This window comes from Acomys russatus, chromosome 11, assembly GCF_903995435.1.
Source record: "Acomys russatus chromosome 11, mAcoRus1.1, whole genome shotgun sequence".
NCBI classification, from domain to species: domain Eukaryota; kingdom Metazoa; phylum Chordata; class Mammalia; order Rodentia; family Muridae; genus Acomys; species Acomys russatus.
This window is the reverse complement of record NC_067147.1, coordinates 42417875-42436053: the sequence shown is the minus strand read 5'-3', so window position 1 is coordinate 42436053 and position 18179 is coordinate 42417875. Positions and strand designations below refer to the sequence as shown.

The following is an 18179-nucleotide window of genomic DNA, read 5'->3' as shown; positions in this document are numbered from 1 at the left end:
GGTGCACGTCCTTCTCAAAGTCACTGGTAACTGAATCCAAAATAGATGTCAAACGTTATTTTATTACTGTACCTGCTCTAAAGGAATGATCTAATGTTATTAAGGGATGAGCAAAACCCACCGGACACTATTTCTACCATGGTATTTTAAAAGAAGATTGAAATTCAAGGCCACCAAAGGATCTACGCAAGTTTCTTTAATCCAAAATATTTATATAATACTCATTTTCAAAAGTTACATGTGGAGTGCTTTTTAAATCTCATGACAAGAATTTTTATGTTATAAAAAATAAATTTGTGGAAAATAAAGATTAATTAATAGAAATAAAAATAATTGAATTGATGTATAATTTACATCCACTTGTTTTAAAATGTTACAGAACTCAATTCAGAGTTCTCTCTGTATACTTTGTAAGGAACTGAAAATTGTTCTATAGAACCATGAATTTCTTATCCAGGTAGTATCAAAAAGTTGATATATTCCATAATCTCTGAAGTAAAAACAACACTGATTTAACATTTTTTGAAGAACCTTGGAAAGTGTTCTTGGTTGTTAAATTATATGCACTTTATACTAACTGTGACCAAGTTTGTCCTATGCTAAATACATCTGAGAGACTGTGGTGAGCGGTGCCATGGCTGCTCTGTTTCTAGTATCTTCTGTGTGAAATGGCAGAAGTGATGGGTCATACTCACTGCAGACATGATGAGCTCACCCCCCAGGTTCTGGATCTCGGCTTTAACTTGACTGCAGATTTTCAGCTGGTGGGAGTAGAACTTAATCTGCTCCAGATAAGCCAGCAAGTCTTGTTTGCATGGTGGGTCTGGACACTGTAGATGTATGAGAGATTAAAAAAAAAAAAAAAACCAGAAACAGTAAGATTAACAAAAAGAGAGAAGCATATCAGAGTGCGCACATCACCATGTATGCCTTCCAGGGCAGCAATTTCCCACAGGTCCCATTTCTTATGCCAGCCCAAGTATTGTCCCATACGCCTCTCTGGAAAGCATCTGCTCAAACAGGTTATTTATTCTTCAGTTGTAATCACTGAGTTTAAGAAAGGCACTTGCTATAGGAATCTGCAGATAGGAAGAAATACATAAAAAGCTGCCTTCAAATTATAGCAAGCTTAGCAGCCTTCAGATTATGTCTTTAGGTGGACACAAGGAAGCAGTAACACACAACTGTCCCACCACCCAGAATCACTACAAGATTATTCTTTGGGATGCATAGTTTTCTGCTGTGTGGCCCGGAATATTTGTGTGAGAAAACTAAATCCACAGCAAAGCATATTATGCTGTATTATTTTCAGCTTTAAATGCTCTTAGCTGGTGCAGGTAATTTATTTCCACCTTGAGATGGCAGATGCAGTGCAGGAAAGAAGCAGAAAGCTCACAGGTTGTAAGGATGTAACAAACCTCTTTTTCAAGAACAGCCCCACTTGGTGCTTTATTTTCTATAGGGCACTTCTAAAAAAAATAGTACTGAGCTGATTCACTGCAACAGGGCAAATGTCTCAGAATAAGGCCAAGTCTTCATTCTATGTTCCCAATGAAGTTAGAGACTTAGGAAGTATGTTCCTCACCTTTTCTCTATTATTAATAACTTCTCATAAGAGCATAGACATGCAAACAGGAACCCATGAACAATAAAATTATTGCTACAGCACTTAAAATATAAAAAATTGAAATAATGCAAACTAGTTGGAAGGGGAAATATGAATCTCTGTCTGAATACTGTGACTTTGCCTAATTTCAAAGTACTTCCATGGGCTGGAGGGATGGCTCCGTAATTAAGAGTGTTTGCTGCACTTCAGATATTCCAAGTCCAAGTCCTTGAACCTATGCCAGGCAGCTCACAGCCAAATGTGCCTCCCACTTTCAGAGGATTTGACATCCTTTTCTGGTTGCCACAGACACCCACAGACATATGACATTCACTTACAAAGACAAACACATATGCATAAATAAAATAATAAACAATGAAATAATTTAAATTTTTTTCAAATAATAGAGGAGAAAAATTTTAACAGCTGAAGGTTAAAAACTCAGGATTTAAAATTTCATGCATCATTTCAACTAAATTGTATGAAAATGTATGGATTTAAAGCATACTGAAAAGGAAATCTATGAAAATAATCAATGAATATGATACAGTCAGTGGTCTTCACTTTCTTCATATATTTCATCTATATTGAAATAGATACACTTTATATCCATCATTATAAGATGTTATTTAAAATCTTTAAATCAAACTATATAAATTTACAAATTAAAAGACAGGCTGAACAGCCACCAGTGAGATGGCTCAGTACCAAAGGTACCTGTCACCAAATCTTACAAGCAGAGTTCAATTCCTAGACCTCATAAGGTAGAAGAAGAGCTCAGACTCCTATAAGTTATTCTCTGACCTCCACATGTATACCATGGCCTCTGAGTGCTGTCCCAACACCAATAAGTAAATAAATGCAAAGATGTTAGATGAAAAAAACCACAAAACCTCTCACAAATATTTGCATTCATCTTGGACATTAATTCTCCATTATCCACTATGGAGAGGTCCCAGGAAATATGCAGATACCAAAATCCAAAACTTCTCAGTTCATCTTAAACAAAATGGCAAAGTATTTGTGCATAACCAAAACATATCCTCCTGGTAAGTTTCAAATCTATTTATATCACATATTATCAACATAACACAAATAGCATATAAATAGTTGGTGCATTTTATTGCTTGGGAAATAATAGCATGCAAAGAAATATGGAATATGTATATAATACACCAAATACCAATACCATCAAATGGCTACCTATACCAAACTCAACTGAGGGTGACTGAATTGATAGGTACAGGACTTATATGTATAGATGGATAACTAATTTGTAACTAAAATGAGGCCTAGTTGGGAAATTCCTGGGAAGTCTATTCTATTCCATATCGTCAAGTACCTTGGGCTACATATCTCCAAGTCAGGTGTACAAGATGAGGACCTGGGCACGTGCACCCAAAGTCCATAGTAATCCATAAAAGAAATACATATATTTCTCTCTTTTCCTGCTGCCTGAAGTTTGGGTGTAGAACCCTGAGTTTCTTCTCCAGTTCCATGTCTGCCTGTGTGTTGTCATTTTCCCCACTAGGATAACAATGGCCTAAACCTTTGAAATGATAAGCAAGTCCCAATTACATGCTTTCGTTTATAATAGTTGCAGTGGTCATAGTGCCTCTTCACAACAATGGGACACTGGCTGTGACAGCGTGCATACTCAGTAAATAAATACGTTTAACAAATAAATTGTAGAAAGCAGAGACATACAGTGAAGTTTTCCCATAATGTCAGTAGTGGAAACACTGACTTTAGGACTAACTCTAATTTTTGATGGTTGTTATTGTAACACTCTGATGCATACAGGTTAAACTTCATTATATTGATTAAAACTTAAGTTGTTTGTATTTTAAATACTTTATAAATAAATGTGGGTTTTTTTTTTTTTTTTGGTTTGTTTGTTTTAGTATTCACTTGGATTCAAGACCAGATATCCTACAAACTAGGTATGAACAATGTATGCATTTTCACCAATTCTTTTCTTCAGTAGTAGCCATATAGAAAAGTTGCCCTAACCTATTTTAAATTCCTGAGTGGGAAACACTCAGGAAGTACATGTTTCATAAGTAACAGATTACAATTCAATCATGGCACACTCTTCCCTGATAACTGAAATTTGTAAATTAAGGAATTACTTGAGTTGACACAAACTTACAGAGATATGTTATCTTGCACATAAAATCAGGGTGTGGGAAGAGTGGCAGAAATGACAATTCACACAAAATCTAGTTGTGTGTATTTTTTAATATTATAATTTTTCTTTGTTGTTAAGAATTTCATACAATTATACAATGAAATACAATCATATCTACCACTCATTTCCTTCAACTACATTCATATCTGCCTAATACACCCCAGTCTTACTTAATGTCTTCTATTTAAAAAATTGTTTTGATAACCACTAAGTCAAATTAGTGATTCTGACTTGTGCAGCCTCCTAACTGAAATGTGAGTATCTACCACTGGGAACACCCTCAAAAAATAATGATTCTCCTTCCATCTCCCATCAATTTGTTTTCTTGTGGACAGGGGAGGAGCTACGAGGAGGAATCTTTCCTTACTTATTCACTTCCATTAATGAGTAAGCCCGTGATATAATATTCAGTACATTTTGTCCTTCTGGTCCAAACCACGGTCACAGTTTTGAAGGAATGGGAGAAAGTTGAATGATCATTCTCAAAGCATCTACGGCATTGCTTAGATGCAAGCATGACAAAGAAAGAAAGGGGAAATGGTGGAAGATCATCTCTTTGAGCAGAGAACCGGCTGTCACTTGATGGGGGCACACAGATCACACATTCAGTATCTATCCTCACTCACTCCTGAGGCACCTTTAGGTAATTACTTTTATGAAGCATGGGCTCATTAGTCTAGAGAACTGAACTCCACATCAACATCTGCACTTCAAATAAATTTCAAAGAGAAAACAGCATCAAAGCACACATACCGTCACAAGATACATCTGGGAATTATATTCTTAAGACATATGTAATAATGATATAATGAAAGCTCTAGAATTTAATTTCTAGTATAGTTTTATTATAATGAAATCCTCAGTTCATACCATGAGAGTAGGATATAAGGAAATCCATCAATAATATTTGGTAAACACCAATACAAGTTACACTTGTAGATGATTCTGATCATAGTTGAACGGATTGTTAATGATTTCATAAGTATTTCTCAAGTTTTATGGTGCTATCATCATTGAGCTATCATTGTTAATTTATTTAGCACTAAACATCAGCTTTAATTGTAATCATGATTGAATAGGGGTATTCACTCAACAACCTAGACATACTTGTTCTAACAAAGTTACAAGGAAGTGGTAGGCAGACTTTGGGCACATCACCAGGGTTTCTCCCTATGTGATGCATCACTCATTTGAGCTCTGTTGATTCTTCCCTATGTGAGGGTGCCTTGCAACTGCATCTAAACCATTGTGTATTTTTCCTGCTCTAAATGGTGTTGGTTGTATCATCTAATTTAGACCAGTTGTTGACCTGGCAAATCATAGAATAGTGTAGAGGGATTAAAAACACATGCACCTGCATTTGGGAAACCTGTGTAGAGCAGTGTAGAGAGATTAAAAACATATGAACCTGCATTTCAGAAACCAGGTCTTGTATTGCTATTCTCTAGCTCACTAACTTTGTTATTCATTTTCAAATTGTTTAAAAATCGTGGTAGCTAAAAAATCCTGTCCTTTAGGAATATACTATGTAATGCATCAAATATTGGTATATGCGTTGTGCTGTACTGAATGGCCAAGTGAAGATACCACAACATCTCAATTTAAGTCTAAGGTTCGAGAAATTTTAAGTGATGGAGACAAATAAGGCTAGGTGTGAGCGCTAGCAGGAGGTCTTATATTGTATGATGTATAAAAAAAACCCCAAATTTTATCAGTTTCAGAATGTTGAAGGAGATGGAAAATGTAACCTGATCGCTTGGTTATTGTATTAAATTATAAACTAAATGTCATAAATTTATATAATTAAATAATCAAATAAAGCAATTGGAAATTAAATGAACAGAGACTTTCAGTTTTCTTTATAACTAAATAACAGCAATTCATTAAGTAATGAATAATGCCTAGTGTATACATTACAATGCAGTATTCAATAGAGGAAGATAGGAATGAAAAAAAATGAAAAAGAAAGTAACCACCAATAAATAGCTTTCAATTAAATTGATTTTATATCATTTTCCTTACATATAACTCTTACACTACACAGAATGAAACTAAATATATGTAACACATGTTTTTATTATGAAAATTGTACATACTATTATTATTATGAATGTATTGTACACACTATTAGCATAGTATCCTTGTATAATATAAAATTACAAATTATCAATTGATAGTCTGATAGCCCATCAGAAAATGAAAAGAACAGTAATTGTCAAAAATTGAAATTCTAGATTGAATAAAATAGTCAGTAAAAAAAAACTACAAGAAGTAGAAATTGTCTCACTTTCATTATTCTACCAATTGTGTTTTTAAAAATAGTTTAAATTGCTTAAAGTCTAAAGCGTGTGTGTGTGTGTGTGTGTGTGTGTGTGTGTGTGTGTGTGTGTGTTTCTTTGAACAAATGAATGCATAGTCATGGATGACCTCCCAAGATGGTAACTAAATCAATTGCATCAGATTGTTAATTCACAGGGTTAACAGTTCAGAGGCATAATTATTCATAAGTCTCCATTAGAAACTATTTGGCTTTACAAAGTGAAAAATGTATGAGGACTTTTATTCACACCTATAAACTAGTCAATGGCTGTTTCTTAAGTGTCTTGGAAAATATCAATACTAGATGGAAGTAACATATTTTCCCTCCCTCCCACATAATGAGAATAATATTAAATTGATGAAAAATTTAGGAATTATATCAAAGCATCGGGTCAAATTAAAGGAAAAAAGATACCATGTAAATGTCAAAATGATAGTTTTCATACAGTTATGTATTCTAAAGCAAAGAGAAAACCGTAAATATTCATTGCTTAAAGGGGCTTTGCTACATACATATATGGCTAAGATAATATATTTTAATTTTCCCAGTAATATTTAGTCTATCCCATGAAAGTAAATGCAATACAATCCTAAAATAAAGGAAAGTATAAATGATAATGGAATCCATTTATTTATTAGACTAAGAAATTGTGAATTTCAAGATGATAAAGTTTGGTTTTAGATATAGGTTCTAAACGCTGTGTCAGTAACTCTTAGCTGAAATGCTTGAACAAGAAGTATTTTAAACGTGGGATAGTCTCAAAAGGAAGATTTATCTAGACTTAAATTTTGAGCACCTTTACTCTGAAAATCAGAAATCTCAAGTCTTGTGAAATCTAAACTATTTCGGTCCCGTGCTTGCTTCTAGACTTTTAAATGATGAATGTTTGATCTACATTAAACAACAGATTGATGCAATTTTTATAATGTTTAAGGTAGCAAGATATTGATAAAAGCAATGCACACTCAGGGAATTAAAAATGTTTTCCTCTGGTGGCATCTTCTCTCATTTGTTTGTTCTCCATTACACCCACAAATATATTATCTATCAGATTAAATTTTCTCATATTCCAACAGAGTATATATAGATAGAGGTGGAATGGCAGCTATGTTATTAAAAAGTATCCCACTAAAGTTGTACTATCACTATATAAACAAAACATAATATATTGTATATTCATAATATATATTGTATATTCAAAATCAAATAGGTATTTACCCCAAAGAAATATTTACAATTCTCTTAAATATAAAATAAAAAATGTCTTCATATTATACTCCTGCATGAAATATTAATTCCCACTATACAGATAACTTTCTAATGTGGGCACTGCCAAAAATTATTTTTAAAATCTGTGAAAATCTCAAGGAAATGAAGTAAAATGTGTGAAGAAACACCAGTCTACCCAAGAGATATATACATCCTTCAATTTACATCTTTACTTTATTGTTCTAATAATGCTGCAAAGTGCTGATGTCAAACAGCTACTATTTTAGAAGAAAAATGTGAAAAAAAAATTCAACATCAAGGAAAAGAGAAACACCCATTATATAATTACAGCCAATAAAAAGAAATTCACTTCATTTCAATCTGATGAAACTGATTTTAAAAATAAAGTATATTTAAAGCTAAATATATATTCTCTATAATTCATTATATTTTCTCAGAATTTATTGTCTGAGAAGTTGCATAATTATAAATATAGATCTTTGAACTATAATATAGAAAGCAAATTTATTCAATAGAGTTAAAAAATTGTCACCCAGATTTTCTCTAGTCAATAATTAAGCAGAAGAGAGAAAATAGCAAAAACTTTCCTATGTCTATTTATAAGTAGCTCACCTGGTTAGCAATCTGCCGAGCAAGAATATCCATCCTTGATCCTGATTCTGATATCATTTTAGCTGCATAGATTACATCAGTGGTATGCTTTAGTGGTCCTTTCCCCCTAAAAATAAATGATACATAGCAGTTTTCTGATTCATACATAAACATATATATGTAATGAATATACACATATTACATATTTTGTTTATCATTATTATTATTTTAATGTGTGTGTGTGTGTGTGTGTGTGTGTGTGTGTGTGTGTATCTGTGTGTCAGTGTATTTATGTAGGTATCTGCAGTGACCAGAAGAGGGCATTGGCTATCCTGGATCTAGAGTTGTAGGTTTCGTTAACTCTCTCACGTGAGATCTGGGAACTGAACTTGGGTCCTCTACAAGAATGCAAGCATTCCCTAACAACTGAGCCACTTCTCTAGCCCCAATAGATATATATCTATACACACATAAATAACAGACTTACGACCACAAACAATAGCAATTATACTTATGCACTTTGCTCTTGGATAAGCCCAGTGTATATTTAATTTTAGTCTTCAAAGTAAAAAATAAAATTAAAATCTGTGGTAGAAAAAAATTAGACATTACTACAAAGAAGATGAATAGCATTAGACTTTATTCCTATTTTTTAATTATAATGAGAGTCAGCTTAGATATATCTTGGCGGACCCAGCTATCTAATGCAAATATTATTCATAGTCAAGACATATACATTCAAGGTTGCATTGTGATAGGGCAGGCTGCTTATGATTTTTCTCTTTAATCCATTTCATACATTTTAAAACTTTTTATTGATGTTTTGTGAATTTCACACTTGCACCCCAGCCCTACTCATCTCTATTCCTCCAGTACCCCCCGTATCTGCTCTCTGCCCTTGTAACCACTCCCAAAAGAAAACAAAAAATAAAATCAAAAAGAAAAAAAATCTTGTCATGGAAACTACGGTGTGTTATGGTGTGTCACACCATATTACCCTTTTGCTTAAACAGCTTTACTTGCAAATGTTCACTGCAATGAATCACTGGTCTGGTTCAAAGTCTCTGGGTTCAGCTACACTAGATGCCCAGCTTTGTTAGTAAGAGAAGAAGCCAGTTGCAGGTAGTGGCGGGACAGGCCTGTTATGCTTCACAACCCCTGCTCCCAGATGTCCACTGATGAGTTGTTTCATGTTTATGTCATAGTCTGAGCATGAGAAGAAGAAGGAACCGGGCGGGGAGGGAGAGGAGAATGTGGGGGCAACCTCAGAGCATCCGTGGAAGTGAGAGGGTCCTGAGAACACCATTTGTGTATTAGCACCAGTATGCCGTTTATTAAAGTTGTTGCTCTAGTTTTCCCCTAAATCTACATTTTCTTTTTACACTCCCATAGCTTCCCCTGACTGGGGTAAGGCCAAACAAAATAAAACAAAACAAAAAAGTAGTATGTCATAGTTGTAGCACAAACCTAGATCCAAATTATTTTTAATTGTTTCCTAAAAAAACAGCAAAAGACAAAACAGCAACAGACCTACTCATTACTGTGCCTCCTTTTCTTCTGGAATGGGGTAGCATCCAACACACAGAAACTTTCTAAGATTACCTGAGTTTATTTCTCCAACAATCCCTAACTGTTGCCTTAAGTAAAGTACTGAATTGAAGACGGAACATGTTACAACTTTAAGGTAACTATGGCTCCTGACACACCTGTACAAAAAGGTTACTGTCGTGATCTCACAGATTAAGCAGGTAAGAATGTTGTGTCCATCTTACATTTCTGCGAGGCTCTCTTTGTTTCTTTAGTGAGTGGCGAGTTTGATAGAAAAGGAGGAGGAAAACAGATACTTGTTTGTGAATATTAAATTAAAGTGAATCAGGTGTCTTTAAATTTCTATCTTTTTACTAGCCACAGAGGTGCATACCTGGATTTTAAAGGAAATGCTTTTATATATCTTGTTATCTCAAAAAAAAAAAGAAAAAGAAAAAAGAAAAGAAAAAAAGAAAGAAAAGAAAGACGAAAGTCTACCTGAGCAAAGGTAGCTTTCCTATCCTACTCTAAGTTCCCCGCATTGCCCCCCTTTCACTGAGCACCAGGACACAGATGCCCAAGTGCTGATCTTTAGATTCTGATCCTTGTCCCTGGAAGACAATGAGCACTCAAGGTGCAATTAACAAGAGTGATTATTCTGTGATGCCCTAGAAAAGGGGAGGTGGGAATAATGAGCAATGTGAGAGTAACGGGTAAGGGTAAGAAGAGAAGGATTTTGATTAGACAAGTCAGGATGCAGATAGATGGGGAGGGAGAGTCTTTGTGTCTTAGTTACACCTTAGCTTGAATGTGTTGATAGAAACCAAAGCGTAAAACGTGTCCGAGATATTGGAGAAATATGTTTAAGCACTCAGAAGATGTTCTGATTAGTTTTGTGTCAACATGACACAAGCTAGGGTCCTCTGGGAAGAGGTAACTCCATTTGAGAAAATATCCCTATCAAAATGGACTGTAGGCAAGTCTATGGAGCATGTTCTTGGTTAATGGGGCCCTCCTTAGGTGGTGTCATTCCTAGGCAGGTGATTTTTGCTTATCTAAGAAAGCAAATTGAGCATGTTCTGGAAGCAAGTCTGTCAGTAGCATTCCTCCATGGTCTGCACTTTAGTTCTGACCTCAGGCTCCTGCCTTGCTTGCGCTCCCTTGGCCTTTCTCAATGATGATCGTGATTGGGAAGTAAGCCAAATACCTCTTTTCTTTCTAGGTTGCTTTTGATTATAGACTTTACCAAAGAAATAAAAAGCAAATTAATACAAAAGAATAGTTCTATATTGTGGTTTAAAAAATAGCAAAAGAGCAGATTCACACAAAGGTAAGTAACGCAAGACTTCTGTTCCTGTCAGATGACCACCACAATGTGTGTCTGCTGTGTGCACATCCTGAAAGTCCTTTCATGGCTTCTTTTTCCTAGCTCCTTTCAAAACCATCATAAGCAAGATTTCCTCTAAAGATGAAGCAGAAAAAGTTGTTAAATGGCCGTGCACTGTAACACAATGAAAATCTGGCCTCAGAAACGGTCATCCCCACATGCCTGAACTGCTGACATAGGTTTCTTAGCAACTCAAAAAAAATCAACATTAATTGTTACAATATTTGAATTGCTCTTATCAAATTTGCTTTATGCATCAGGGAGGACTGGAAGTTATGTACATGGTTATGTTCAAGTAAGGAATTGCATTTCATTATCTCTATGCCTCTCCAGAGAAAGTTAAACTTAAATAAAGCTGTCTAAGCTCCCCAAAGACAATACATCAATTTTCAAGGTCTTAAACAATGGACAAAGGTTGTTTCTAAGGAAAGCAGCCAAGCCTCTTACAGCTTAAACAATATACGAAGAGTTATATCTACAGAATGCATCTAATGGACCCTAATTTGCAAAATAAGAATTGTTCCTGTATGAAAACCCTGGACTAATAAAGGAGAAATTACTTCTAGCTCCAAATATAAACCTTGCTATAAAAGTATGATCTTGAAAGTCACAATACATTTTGGTACCTTCAAGCGATGATACTACAGGATGACAGACCACAATTACCCCCTTCGCCTCATTCTTAATTAGATGTATTGCCTGGCAAGCTTCCATCTGAGTGCCAGGGAAAATACACATTTTACAAACGATTCCTTATCCTGCCAAGCTTCCAGAACAAGCTACAATTACTGAAACTATGACAAATTTCTAACATCGTCGGCCTGAAAACGCGCTATGCAATGAAGACTTTTCAAATTGGGAGACGCATTCAGAGGCTGTCTGCAGGTCTTCATCTTCGTAACGGATCCTCACGATTTCCTGTCAGCAAATTGAGCCTTAAATCACAAAGTTAGGTCCTACAGAGGAAGACACCCAGGGGAGTAGTGGGGCGAAGGTGATATATCTGGAAATATTTAAAGAAGCTGGAGGCCATTCTTTTTTTCCCTCAGATTTTCAAGACAGGGTTTCTCTGTGCAATAGTCCTGGCTTGTCCTGGAACTCTCTCTGTACACCAGTGATCTGCCTGCATCTGCCCCCCAAGTGTTGGGATTAAAGGTGTAGGCCAGAGACCAAGGTTTTTTTTTTTAAATACATAGTGATCAAAATAATTATCTATAACCCAACATGGAAGGCACTGAGGAAGAGAGCTTCCTAATGACTGACTATATGATGTCATTCTTGCTTGTTTCCATATCACCCTGTCTATATCTAAAGAACATCTGGTTGCATACAATTCATCTGTCAAAATTTAAAAACATGTGCTTGTTGTACAAGAATGAAGACCTCAGTATGAGTTATCAGAACCCACAGAAAGCTAGACTTGTATCCATCCCTGTACTCCTGTGAAGAAATGAGAAGTGGATACAAGAGAACTAACTAGAACCCAGGCAGCACCTAGCACATAGCCAGTATTAGAGGATAAGAGAGGCCTTGGCTCAAATAAGGGGCAAGGTGAAGCCTGACACCAACATTGTTACCATGCATGTGCTGTGCCATAGGATTAATTGCATTAATTGTGTTCAGACATATGAACATTCTCTCTCTCTCTCTCTCTCTCTCTCTCTCTCTCTCTCTCTCTCTCTCTCTCTCTCTCTCTCTCTCACACACACACACACACACACACACACACACACCAATAGCAGAACAGCTGTGGTAACCTTAGATGAACTATTTACTCAGATAGGTGACAGGAGTTTTTCTGAAGTAAGTCAAGTCTCTTCTTCATGAACAAACGCAGCGTGGAATTAGAAAAATTATCATCATGCACAAGGCAGAACCCTTTATAACTACTATTCTTAATAATTGACTTTGTCTGTTATTGCAATTACAAAATAAGAAATAGATTTGGCTTTGTGCCCAGGTTGAACATGTGTCTTACAATTTCAGCTGTATTGGCTGAAGGAACATGGTTTTTTCAGGGTTTTTTTCCCCTGTCTTTCAAAAAATATTTTTTGTTTGTTTGTTTTGAATGGTGGTACACTGAAAAAATTCATAGTAGTGAAAAGTTAATCTATGGTTACCACTGCCGTTTTGTTCTTGGTGTGTGTGGGAAGGGGGCAGGGAAAGACAGAGACAGAGTGACAGAGAGGGGGAGACAAAGAAAGAAAGACAGAGAGACGCACACAGAGACAGAGATGCAGACACAGACAGACAGACAGATACAGAGACAGACAGACAGACTGACAGACAGGGAGAGACAGAGGGAGAAACAGAGGCAGACAGACAGACAGACAGGGAGAGACAGAGACAGACAGACAAGAGTGTAGATAGTGTACAGAGATGCCATTACTAAAATCCACAATCAACTTTTTATAAAAGTGAGATACAAATAAATTCCTTCAGTGCCTTCAATTTGCATTTAGTGTTATATCAAATCCCAGAAAATACATAATGCCAAGAATTTGATTGTGAGGAAAAATAAGACAAATTAATGAAAACAACTAAACGCTTAGGGTAAGGGGCAAAAGTGGAACTAAACAGAAGTAATTCTTTAACAAAGTCAATTTTTTATGGAATCAATTCTTGTGTATTTATTTTTTTTCCTTTCCTGCTGGTTTATGCTGCTTTTTTAAATTGAAGTGATTTATTCAGATTACATCTCAATTGTCATCCCATCACTTGTATCCTCACATTCCTCCCTCCCTCTCTCCCTCTTTCACTCTATTCCCCTCCCCTAGGTGTGTGACAGAAGGGGACCTGCTCCCCCACCATATGGTCACAGTCTATCAAGTCTCATCTGCTTATCCTTTCTCTGAGTGCCACCAGCCCTCCCCACCAAGGGGCACTGGAGTTCACATCAGAGTCAGTCCCAGCTCTCCACACAACTGGGTAGAATGTCCTGTCCATTGGCTAGATCTGAATAGGGGTTCAATGCTTATTTTCCTTGGTTGGTGCAGTAGTTTGAGCAGACCTTCCTAGGCCCAAATCTGCCTATCGTGATTTTCTTTTTGTAGGTTTCTAGGACCCCCTAGATCCTTCTATTTCCCCATTATTTTTAAGCATAAGTCATTCAGATAGATAAACAACTTGATATTTTCCTTATACAAAATAAATTTCTCTAGATTTCCCTATGGGGGAAAACTTGGTAAATTTGTACTAAAAGTACTTTGAAGAACAAAGCTTACCCCATGTTTTCATGTTGTATGTGTATCACGTTGACTAAGATTTCACTCAGTGATTACATGGAGCGTGAAGGTGTTGTAGGGCACTGATTATTACTTACTTTAAGTACTTCTGTAACCACTCACTATGCCTGTTCTCCTCTTGGGCACACCCACTCTGCCCCCAGTGTTTAGTAAAGAGAACTGTATCTTAGTAGTTCAAGGTTCTTTCCTTTCTTCCCAAAGGGTATAAATACAGGTAATTTTAAACTGAGTGACAAGTGGACACGTCATTAGTACTTTGGGACCCATTCCACGGTAACATGCTGGGTGTTCTCTGCACCTGCACTTTCAACCACCAGAACCCCCCTGGAAAACTTAATGGAACATTTTAGGTATAGCAAGGGAAACAGAATGAATGGCGGCCATCCACTGCCTGAGGGATATCCTCTTAAGACTACACTTTCAGTCTTCATGCACCAATGTCAAGCCTTATGGAATAAGTAATCTCTCCTTAGGTTCCTCTTTGATTTTTGTAACAGCAATTTGATATTTTCTTTTTCTAATTTATTTTTTTCCTGTTTTCTTTGGGTCTACAGGAAGCCATATCTAAAGGGAAAAGTCACCATTATTATGCAGTTGACTTCTGGTTCATAGATGGATTGGGTCTTAGGTTTTGGGATCTGACTGACCAGTATAGTTTATTATTCCACAATTGAAGACCAAATCATTAACTGTGGCTCTTAACAGTGGTTACAATAACAAACAGTCACTGATCTGTTCTCATGGTACCATTTGAAAAGACATACAGAGCAGGTACATGATATTCAGTATGATGGTCACAGCACCCTCTATTCATCACAGCGCATTCCCTTTCGTTATCACCTATTTTCCTTATCACCCTCCACACAATGTTCATACTATGTTTCTGTTGCCACTAAAAGAAATAACCGCCAACCTAGAGCAATCCATGGTTGTTAAAAACAACACTGATTTATTATTGTACATTTCCAGGGATCAGGAATCTCAAGTAAATTTCATTACGCCAACGTTTAAGTACCAGCAAGACTTGTCTCTTCCCAAAGTTCTGCTTAAAGATCCACCCTCTCTATTTTTTGTGAGAGTCTAGTTTGCAGCATATAGACCACAGCTTGTGGTTCTTCTGTGTACAGAGCACGTTACTATAACATCTGCCGTTTGCATTATATTATGAACTAGTCTGTCCTCTTCCTACTCCCTATTGTAAAGATCCCTGCAATATGAAACCATTCAGATGATCATTTCATCTCAAAAACATTAATGCAACCCCATCTGTAAAGTTACTTGCTCCATGTGAGAAGATACCCTCTGGGTCTGGGTATCAGACAGGATGCATCTGGGTGCTCAGCATCAAGCCTGCCATTGTCCTCAAGAGTTACCACCAAGACATTAGAGTTAGAGTTTTGCCTTCTATGAGGAAGTCACTTGTGTCCAAATTTACATAAAAATCAGCCATCCAATGGCATTCTAGGAGGTGTTTCTTTAGAGGTTTATTCTTTTCTAACTTGACCTGTATTTTTTCACAATGTTAGTGAAAGGTGGTCTCTGTTCTAAAGCAGCTGCTAGCTATCTACTTATAGTTTTTTTCTTGGGGTTCACATAATGTAGGTTATGGGGTTAGGGGCTTCAGAGGCATGTGTAAAGCAGGATTACTCAGGGACACTGTGTGTGTGTGTGTGTGTGTGTGTGTGTGTGTGTGTGTGTGTGTGTGTGTGTGTGTGTGTGTTTGGTACTTTTCTGCCCAATACACTTCCTTAAATGTAATGTGCCTATCTATTGACTTGGGGCTACTTATGATTCACGGATTGCCTCAAAATATTGCACACTGTAATATGACAAGGGAGGACTCCATTTGTGAGGGGGATGGAGAAAAAATATCAGATGATTATTGTCTGTACTTCTTCAAGACTCAGGGGAGATGAAAGTGTCTTGCCATAAGCCATCTAGAAATGACAGCCACTGTGCACTTGAAGGGCTCACTCAGAAATAATGTTATGGTTAGAAACACTTAAAAATGCACCTTTAAAGCAGATGGTTCCTGACACTATGAAGTACGGGATAGAGTAGCTTCTCAGTGTTGATTCTCCAGGCCAGTGAGAGGTAAGAATTAATGAGAAAAATCATCTGTACTTTTTCTAACACAGAGACAAGACATCCCACCATGGCTCCTACACTCTCTTCAAAGTCTTGTAAGTCATTATTCATGGACACCCTTTCAGATAATAGAAACCTGTGCTCAGCTCTAACATTTGAAAACAGGTTCTTTCCCACCTTTACACAAGGCTCTCAGAGTGCACACATTAATCAAAGCCAGTGGACTGTAAACACAATCACCCACTCTGAGTGGGGAGTCTCTCCCCTCCCTCATGACAGTGGACTTAGCTTTAATCATGTACAGCATCTCTTAAAGGGCCTGGGCATTTTCCACCAGCTTCACTTAAATTATTGTGATGTACTGGCTGCTCCTCGTCTTTTTATAGCAGACCACAGTTTATGGTCTCAGAAAACAATTACCTTTTTAGCTTATGAAAATAGTATACTTTTTTTTCTGGCCATTACTATTTAGATTCTGATCTTCTCAAATTTTATCAACTGATATCTAACTCTGGTCATGATACAGTGTTAGGCTCAGGTCTAGATGAGGAAACAAAGAGGAGGGGTCACTGTCTTAGTTAAGAACTATCACATTCATAGAGCGTTACATGGCTAATTCAAGAGTCTAGTGTACTTCCAGTTCCACTCCATACAGAGAGGGTCAGAACCCATAAGCTGATCTTTACTAAAGCCTCTTTACCCCCTAGTTGATCAGCCAAAGTGATAGCTTTATTAAAATTGAATACACTGTTTGTATACTGTTAGCCAATGAGCTATTAAGATCAAGTAAGACTTAAGGCATACTGCTTCAGGCAGCTACTTTTCCTAGGACTCTGCCATTACTACTGCATTCAAGAGATTTATATACTTTACTGAGTTATTATAAAGTGATTCAGAGTCAGTATTAAAAGGTATAATTCATTGGTGTATATATGTGTGCCCATATATATATATATATATATATATATATATATATATATATATATATATATATGTGTGTGTGTGTGTGTGTGTGTGTGTGTGTGTGTGTGTGTGTGTGTGTGTTGTCCTCATCCAGCTGCCATTCTTGCGTGTCCTCAATCACTCCCCACCTAATTTTTTGAGACAAGGTCTCTGAATGAATTTGAAAACCACCAATTTGGCTAAACTATCTGGCTATTAAATACCTAACTAACCCCAAATCTCCTGTCTCCACGGCCCAGCAGATGAATCACAGGTATGTGCCTAGGGATTGTAGTCTGGTCCACATCCATGCATAACAAGAACTTTTCTTAATTCATCTCCTTAGCTCTTAAAAGTTATGATTCAAAGGTTGAAATTGATACTGCAATTCAGATACTTTATTATATTTTTATTATTTTATGTTTACTTTATGCTTTTATCAGGACCAGTGCCTAGCTATTTATCTGATACAATGTAAGAGAACATACACTTTGAGTGGAGGTGTTGTAGTAAACCGTATTGATGGTATTCAAGAAAGTAGGGCACTCTAAGCCCCTCCCTACCTTTCTTCTGGGGTTTTGGGATGGAAGCTATGAGGGAAGATGTTTGATTTGGGGACTACCCTGGTACAGAGGTAGATGAGGGCCTCTCTTTTCCTCTCAGATAAATGCTGGGGTGGGTGGTCCAAGGCCTCTTACTCCTTGGAGGACATATAGGCTGTGAGATAACCAACCTGTTGCTGTAGCTGTATTTGTTGTCATAGTAGGAAATGAGCTGTATATGACACTGAGAGCAATTTCAGCTTCAACATCAAAGGTAAAGAGTGAATATCACTGTTAAAGTCATAGAAGACATCCTAGTCTTCAGTGTAGCCCAAGGTTTCCTTTCATTGGTCTCTGATACCTGCTTCACAAATTTTTTGATGCCACCATACTTGGCAGCTTTGTCCAGATGGCATGTCAGATTCACAATGGATAAACTGACGGTAGGAACACATAAGGCCATGCCAGTGAGCTTCCTGTTCAGTTCTGGTTAAGACCTTACCCACAGCC

The 18179-nt window shown here is 36.7% G+C and overlaps 1 protein-coding gene across 1 annotated transcript in view; it reads right to left on the bottom strand.

Annotated features, from left to right (window-relative positions):
- The window catches only part of Ctnna3 (catenin alpha 3), a 1456883-nt gene that overhangs the window by 46220 nt on the left and 1392484 nt on the right, over positions 1-18179 (bottom strand). Inside the window, exons 16-17 of the mRNA XM_051153175.1 lie at positions 7960-8065; positions 696-830 (exon numbers count right to left, since the gene is read on the bottom strand). Of these exons, the coding sequence (XP_051009132.1) occupies positions 696-830; positions 7960-8065 (241 nt within the window). The remainder of the gene's footprint in view (positions 1-695; positions 831-7959; positions 8066-18179) is intronic.